General features: G+C 40.3%; 1 protein-coding gene across 1 annotated transcript in view; it reads left to right on the plus strand.

The window, feature by feature from the left end:
• The window catches only part of ksr2 (kinase suppressor of ras 2), a gene marked incomplete at both ends in the record, with an annotated part of 106,430 nt that extends 101,450 nt beyond the window's left edge, over positions 1–4,980 (plus strand). Inside the window, 2 exons of the mRNA XM_084550715.1 lie at positions 2,778–2,907; positions 4,834–4,980. Of these exons, the coding sequence (XP_084406841.1) occupies positions 2,778–2,907; positions 4,834–4,980 (277 nt within the window). The remainder of the gene's footprint in view (positions 1–2,777; positions 2,908–4,833) is intronic.
• Positions 4,981–8,907: the final 3,927 nt, after the last annotated feature.

Consider the following 8,907-nt stretch of genomic DNA (forward strand, 5'->3'; position numbering starts at 1 on the left):
ACCATGGATTATTATAGCACGCGGTGGACCGAGAGGTTTCCAAAAATGGTTTGAAAACCCAAATATGAAACTAAAACTGAAACTCCACATCACGTAACTAAGGGTCAAGTCTCATTAACGTGTTTACAGATCTCATTATAGATGCAGATTTTCACTACTTACAGAACAAAGACATAATAACTTCTGTCATTGTCAGGATTAAGGATTTTAAGGCTTAATTATGATTTTGACATAGACTCCACTTGGTACCAGATTAAGACACCCTTTTACTTGGCGCCATGAATGGACCCCTGGTTGTGACTGGGGCAGATATAGGGCTTTAACAATGAGGCAATGGCAGCAGGAAGATAGTTGGATACTGGTGAAGCTAATAAATTGTCCACTGATTAGAGAGAGAGAAGGTTAGAAGGTTAACCGAGGGAGTGGCGCAAACCAACGGGGAGTTACCTTCATGAATTTGAAACTGATTGAGTAATTTGAGAGGTTAAAACGCGAGAAGAGCCAAGTGATTAGGAGCCGAAGGAGTCAACAGAATGATGGAGCAGGAGGGCTGGATGAAAAGAATAGACAATGAGGAGGATTTACAAACGAAGGTGTTAAGGTTTGGTTTTCCAAGAAGTCTGTCTGGTTGCTAGCCTGGTGCCAAATTTGATTTCGGTCTGGCACGTAGTCTGGCCCAATTGCACTTCCGTGGTTCGCGTGTAACCGCGGCAATCAGCGAACAGTTGAGTGATGACGCGGAACTCGCCTGCCGAGTTGCTTGTAGTCCAGCGAAGCTTGTAGTTCAACAGCATAGCAACAATGGCGACGGAGGAAGAGACGCTAGAAGCCATCCGCGAAGTTGTCTCAACTCTCGAGAGCATCACGGAATTAAAACCAGAACAAGAGGCTTGTCTTGTCAATTTTATAAATGGCAGGGACGTCGTAGCTCTCCTTCCAACTGGCTTTGGGAAAAGTTTGATTTATTTAACTGGAAGCGGAAGTGGTAAGCGTAAGAGCCTGAACTCCGGCGCACAATATACGTCATTACCAAACGTTGCTGATTGGTTAAGGGAACTCCAATGATTTTAAACCTCAAAATAAGCATCCGCCCATTACGGAGACAGATTCCTATTACATTGGGCCAGACTAACGTGCGAGACCGAAATCAAATTTCGGGCGGAAACGTAGGATGGTAACGACCAGGCTATCTGGTTGCATGAAGTTGCAGAAGAATGCAATCAGCTGCAATCAGTTGCCATCTTGCCAGCACGTGACTCCACCTAAGGCCCAGCTAATTAAAAAATGGGCAAAGATTGGAAGGCAGCCACCTGTCACTTGAAAGAGCTAAGCGCTCAACTGTGCATACCTTTAAGCACAGGTGATTTGTTTTTCAGCACCTAAAGTTTCCACTTTGGCTCGAGGCTCCCACGCCTGCAACTATCTGCTTGTGACTGAACCACAGTGGTTAGACCTGTCATTCTCCTGTCAGGAACTATGGGCGCGTTTTAAGTATCACAACATCTACATTTTACTGTAACTGATCCTAACTGATCATAAGAAAGTTATAATGCACCAGTTGTCTGAACAAAGGTGCCAAGAATCTTCCACCGCAGGCCTGTTTGCCAGCTCTTCAACTTCCTCAGGCTGCAGCTTGTTGTAGTTTCTCTTTGGTGCGCTTGTTCCGCGTCATGTAATTAGTTTCCTCGTGATAGATGACGACAGACAGATGGTTCGTTCCGTCACCTGTCCTTTCCAAATACTTTCCAAGGGCAGTTTTGTGTTTTAACAAACCATCTGGTGTGTCAGGTTATCAAAGAACAAGAAAAATAATAAAAACAAAAAATAAAACATAACACATTAATATGGCAACAGATATTACTGATATTACAAACAATCACGAAACGACCTATCCTTCTTCTGTATCCTGGTATTCTTTTTTATTTCTTTTTTTTTTGTTTTGTCAAAAATACAAAGCACTTGACTCATTTTGACCCAAATCATCTCACTGATTCCCTCAGTTATTACATTCAGATTGCTTTTCTCGGTGTCACTCGGGTTCTCAAATCAAAGTGCCCTCCGTCTCCTCCTCCCAAGTCCAATTTTACATTTGTCCTAAGTTGATTAAACATCCCCATGGCTCCTGTCTCTCCTTCGCTGCCATTACCGCTTCATTTGTGGGGGTGGACCCTGCTCTGTTGACTCCTAACACAATTGCATTTTCAGATGGTCCCCCCATATGGAGGCTTTCGTCACTGTATTATTCTGAAGGGACGGAGAGTGCAGCGCTGGTGCACAATGTCCAGCTGCCGTGTTAGTCCTTGTGTTACCTGGAGGTGACCCCCGTGGCTGTTTTGCATATTCATCAACAATCAGCCGTCAGTTTTTTTTCCCTTACTCCTGGCAAAGAGCTATTTTTACTCCAGTCAAACTTAACGTGCAGGAGCAGAATGGAAACAACTTACATGCACTGGGATGCTTGATGCATGCTAATTTTGCTTGAGTGGCAATTAAAACTGTGCTGTTTCTTCGACTCTTCTGCACAAAATCCGTTCACACACGCCATATTATTGCACAGATCACGATCCGACTCTGCAGAAGCATCGTCCACAGCAACTCGTTCAATCTCAGAGCTAAGATTTTGATGGTTGTTAGTTGTTGTGACTGAAATCGTGCTCGCTAGTGTTTTCTCTGGCCTGGATGTGAACCCTCTATAGGCGTGTTTTGATGACAGCGGCGTTCTTCTCTCGACCACACAGTCCGAAGCACTGACCCACTCTGCTCCTCTGTCTTCACAGCACCATCTGGTATGAGTTACACGCACGTGAGTGGCCTTACAAGAGTCAGCCAGCAGAGGTGATCATATGGCAGATCGGCAGCGGAATGAAGCCCAACCTCGCCCAGACAGGCATGGGGAAGGAGATATCAGTAAGAGTTATTATTTTTTTTTCTTTTTAATTTATCACTATTCATGAATTACCCTTTCTTTCAGATTTAATTGCTGCGTGGTTTTAGATCCCCAGCTCATTTTGCTCCCGCACGTTCGATAAACTTGAGAAGTTAGCGTTGCCTTCCAAAGACAATTAACAATCTGGGGCTGGATTTACAGAAGTGGTCCTAAAGTAGGTTTTGAGACGATACCGCGGAACAAAAGACATTTTTTCAAGAACGCTCATAAGTTAAGTTTCCAGTGAAAAACTTTTTTTTATTTTATTTTTTTTATAAATGCACTTCAGTGACCTTGGTGATTAAAAGATATGTGGAAAAATCTGCACTGGCTGGTGTTTAATTACATTTTAGATTACTGATTAGGTGAAACTAATTTGAATTTTATGGGTAGGAACAAAATATAGCACTTGGTCAATTCACAACATCAGTGTGTTGATATTTACGAAGGCTGTCAGGTCAGAGACGGGGATTTTAAAAGTCTGATAACGTTGAGCTGCTTTGATGGAAAATCTACCAGATTATTCTTCTATTATTCTTTACATTCTTCACCCTGCAAAACTACTTGAAACGCCTCCATCCTCAGATCTGGGTGGTTTACCTGCTATTTCATACAGTATGCTATTAGTTATTGCATAAATCCAGCACAAACTTCTAACTTTTGGTTGTGTCTCCTAGAGTCACTTTTGCTCAAGTACCTTAAATGCCTCTGCTACATGTGTTGTACGGCCGTGGACAAAGGTTTTTGGAATGACTGAAGTTTACTGCTTGATATACTGAAGTATAAGTCAAAGGCTTTCATTCATAATGACATTAAGATGATGCAAAGCGTGAATATTTGCAGTGAACCTCTGTGGTTCGCCCTGGAGAAGATCTGTCAATCATCTTCTGGGTCACATCCTGACTAGTTCTTGCAGGATCAATACTTGGAGTTTGTCAAAATTTGTGGCTTTTTGTTTGTCCTTCAGCCTCTTGAGGAGTGACCACAAGTTCTGGTCTGGGGAAGTTCTTCGAGCTTAGTTATCCCCTTTGCCTCATGCCGCAAGGTGCTCCATCCTACCCGGAAGCTGCATTGGTCATCACCAAACTCTTCTTGGATGGTTGGGAGAAGTTGCTCTCTGAGGATGTTTTGGTACCGTCTCTCTTGGCTGAGAAGCAACCCCACACATGAATGCTCTCAGGATGCTTTGCTGTTGGTACTGTTTCTTCTCAAGCTTTTTTCTGAATCCCCCCAAATATCAGAAAAAGGAGTCATCTTAGAAAATGGCTTTACCCGAGTCCTCAGCAGTTCAATCCATGCACCTTTTACAAAATATAAGTTGATCCCTGATGTTTTCCTGGAGTGAAGTGGCTTCTTTGCCACTTTCCTTGACACCAGTGCATCCTCCAAAAGCCTTCACCTTTCTCACACCTGCTTGCAGCCATCCCTAAGAAAGCCCTGCGCTGGTGGTGCCACGATCCCGAATCTATATCAACTTTAGGAGACGGTCCTGGTGCTTGCTGGACTTTCTTGGGCTTCCTGAAGCCTTCTGAACCTTTCTTCTTGAAGCTCTTGATGATCTGATAAATGGTTGATCTAGGTGCAGTCTTATCTTTGCCTGTGAAGTTTTTTTTATTTTTTTTGTGCAAAGCAATGATGACTGCACGTGGTTCCTTGTCATAATTAATGGCCATTCTCAAAACATTTGGCCACGGCTGTAGTCCTGATTATGTTGGTCACCATATGCAATATTGTTGCCTCACAACCGCCTACGTGTCTCCACTTCAACTTCTGCAAATAAATATGTCGACTATTATTTGCGCAGTGCATGTTCATTCATGTGTGATGCATTCCTTTAAAAAAAAAAAAAAAACAAACTCAACAAAACGACTACCCGTTGTGTAACGGACGTGTTTCTGTTTTTCCAGGACATTCTGCTCCTCTGCTGGGCGTACAAGCAGGAAGAGCGGCCCAGCTTCTCCAAGCTGGTAGATTTACTGGAAAAGCTGCCAAAAAGGAACCGTCGCCTTTCCCACCCAGGGCACTTCTGGAAGTCAGCTGAGTATGTCAAATGAGTTAGGGACATAAAACAGCAAACAATCAATCAGCAAACTATTAAAAAAAAAAAAAAAAAAAAAAAAAAAGCAGCCGCCATAACTCCATATAAATAACCCACCTCCTTAAAGAATGCACTGAATCCAAAAGCCAGCCCAGTGATGAAAACTGCCCGTGCTGTGTGTATTTTCATGGAATGATGGCATGTGTGTGTACAGAGAAGTTGACTGTCCGCTTTCTCAGAGCAGTCGGGACTCATTTTTCCTTTGGTTTGATTTAAACCATACTGGATATCTTTCCTTTATCTTATTTTTTCTTTGTGTGTGTGTGTGTGTCTTTAACTATTGACTTGTTAGTTTCATTATATTTGATTTATTTCTTGGATGTATCTATAGCTTGTAACTATCAACAGATCACATCACACCTTGGACTTAAAAAAATAATACATGTTTGAGAACAAATGTAGATTTCTTTATTTTTTTTCCCCCTTATTCTTATTTGGTTTTGAATGAATGTAACTGTTGTACATCACATGTTGTGTATTCCTCATAACATTGTCTTGCCATTCCTTATGTCTGTCAACTGTGTAGACCACTCTGTCAACGTTACCTCATGGTCCTGTCATGTGTGGATGTCCGGGTTACACGTTCGTGTGAAAACTTAAAAAAAAACCGTACCATTTGAATGTGAAGAAGCCAGCGTCCCCCGTTTGTGTGGGGACGCGTCGGCCCACTTCTTTGACGGGAGCCTGTTCTCTGATCAGCCCGTGATCGACTATCGCCCGCGAACACGAGCTACGTGTTTGAACAGTAACGGCTGATCACGCTGGGCCTCCCCACACTTGACGCTACTCTGTGAAATCACTGACACTTGAAATGTATCTCGACAACTGTTGCAGAACCGGTTACCTTTGAGGAAATGCTACCGCTGAGCCCCACCTCCCATTTTAACAGAGATAAATGTATATTATTTGACTTTAAATAGATCGCTACGGAATTATAATATACACAGATAGAAGCCTGACGCTTGCTAGGATGTAGTTAGTGCAGTAATTTTAAGTCATTTTATTCAGTTAATACATGAACTTTGAGTCATAAACTGTGGTTAATAACATGTTAGCTTTCTGGGCATCAAACTGAAACAAAACAATCTCTGAAAGGTCAAAATAGGCTGTTAAAAGTTAATATGAGTTGCTTTAAAAGCAGTGTTGTAGTCATTTCAAAATGCAAACTTTAAATTTATCCTTCTCTGTTCTTGTTTGTGCAAAAAAAAACAGCTATTAGTTTATTTTACTAGAGAATTAGCAGATTTCATAAACGTTTTAGTTCATTAAAGAACAGTACGAGGAAAAGCTTGAATGCATTTGTTCCATATAAGGTAAATGCTTAACTGAATAACTTTATAATCAGCTGGTGAGGATGCTAGATTCAGTCAAAACAAGACTGCAACCATAGCTGCACAGCGATCACCGACACTATAGGACACAACGAGAAAGCTAAATACTGCAGCGCAGTCGTTGCAAAGTTTCATTTATTATTATATTTCATGAAAACTGTCCACTTTGTAGAAAAAAAGGGGAAACGGGAAGTGTTAACTCTGAGTTGTAGTACGGTACAAACATCCATACTCCACATGCACAAGGAGCTGGTACCAGTTTGAAGCTACTTACAGCTAACATCTGCACTTGGAAGCAAATGCAGCTGAAATTTAGCGAAGACATCCTTTAAAATCAAATGTTTGCACGTCAGGCAAATGACACTGCGCTACTCCCGTCAGATGGGAACCTAGAGGCCAATGTTTGCGATTGTTAATTCGTTTTTTTCTGAAGTTACCCGTGAAGCGCTATGACTCCATACGTTTACATTCCAACCAGATAATGAAGGTTTTTCTTTAATCACTGTGACAATTGGCGAGATTTTCATACTGTTGATGCAAAATCTTAATCTGATGTGACGGTCTTAGCTGAAATACGTTTGACTACAACACTGCTATAAAAAAAAAAAGAGTATTTTTTATCCTTAAACATTTAATTTACACAAACCTTCACTTCCTGCATCACATTAACTTAAATCTGGCTTATCTTTCCCTTTAATATATCAGAAAAAAGACATATCAGGATCCCGAACACCCCCCCCCCCAGGCCATTTGTTTTCTACTTCATACTGTACGTCTAAAAAAAAAAAGAAAAAAGAAAAAAAAAGTCTATTTTAAATGTTTTAGAGATATAGCAAACCTGAATCGTATCATATCACGAATTGGAAGCCGCGGCGCCATTCGAGCTGTATACTGCTTTTGACTCTCTCTACGCCACGTTTGAATAGATAGAGACAATCCGATCATGTTAAATAGCCATTTTCCACCTCATTATAGACACATCTGCCAGTGTTGGGGAAAAAAATGCATACAAACAATCTGCTGCTGTTTTTTGGAGTCTGTCTGTCTATTTTGGAATTGCTGGGATTCAAATATTGTAAGTGGATCATTTATATTTGTACTGTTTACAACTTTACAAGTGCATGAGATGGACTATCAAAGATTGATTCTTGTTATGAAAAACTAATTCTTCTACACTATATATATATATATATATTTATCTATATCTGTATAGATATATATATATAAAAATGTGAGCATTTTTCTGATGACCTGTTGTCCAATGAGCAGTTTGATCTCATATTTTCCGGCGGGCTTTGCAAAACTTTTCAAGAGCTTTGTTTGAGAGAATGATTGTTTCAGCATATTTATAGATTATATAAATGACCAGACTAGCATTTAAATACAGTTAAAAATAAATAAATAAATAAATAAAAAATAAAATAAAGACCTGTGAACATGCTAGAGTTGACGCCAACCTGACTGGACAACAATCAAAGATATAACATTAGTGCCAAGTGTACATAACAGATTGTAGACTATGTTTTATCGTCACTTGCCGTATATCGATATTCCTTGTGATTATTTTTATTTTATTTCTTTTTTTCCTTTTGAATGTACAAATTGTGTTGTGTTCTTTTTGTTGCCTTTGTTTTCTGTTCCTTTGACTTTCCTTTCCTTTCCTTCCTCCATTTTTTCCTTCTAATTGCATAAGCATTGATGCTGTGTTGTTTCTTTTCCTTGAACCCGTCCTTGTATTGTAGATGATAGCTCCGAAACAAAGCTTGTATTTAATGATGCCTTATGGTCCATGGCTTAGTGATGGCTTAGATTTTTGATCACGAGCTCTTTTATTTGCACTCATCCTTTACAAAGTGTATGACAATAAAAAGATGTTTTCATTTTGGACGTTTTCCGTTTCTTTTATGTCATCTCAGTCAACCCTTATCCATGTTTTGCTTTGGTTGTAAAATTTTCAACCCGTCTTCACAAATACGCAAATTAGGCAGCGAGCCACTTCTTAAATGTTTGTTTCAGTCTTTCGTGGTTACATTTTGTAATAGCTGCTCCTGATAGTTTACACATATGGTGACCTATCTATCTACACTGCCTGGCCAAAAAAAAAAAAGTCGCCACCTGGATTTAACTAAGCAAGCAGGTAGGAGCCTCCTATTGGATAATTACTGCATGGGTGATTATCTTTCAGCTGGCAACAAGTTATTTAACCCCAACTGATGCAATGAGTAGCTTCTCATTTCTTAAACCACCATGTCTAAAGACACATCCTGTGGTCGTGGAAAAGATGTTAGTCTGTTTGAGAAGGGTCAAATCATTGGCATGCATCAAGCAGAGAAAACATCTAAGGAGATTGTAGAAACTAGTAAAACTGGGTTAAGAACTGTCCAACGCATTATTAAAAACTGGAAGGATAGTGGGGAACCATCATCTTCCAGAAAATCCTGATTGATGGTGATCTGTGATCTCTTAAACGTTTGGTGAAATCAAATGGAAGAAAACCAACAGTAGAACTCAGGGCTATGTTTAATAGTGAAAGTAAGAACATTTCCACACGT

The sequence above is a fragment of the Chelon labrosus genome (genome assembly GCF_963514085.1).
Source record: "Chelon labrosus genome assembly, chromosome: 9".
Lineage (NCBI taxonomy): Eukaryota > Metazoa > Chordata > Actinopteri > Mugiliformes > Mugilidae > Chelon > Chelon labrosus.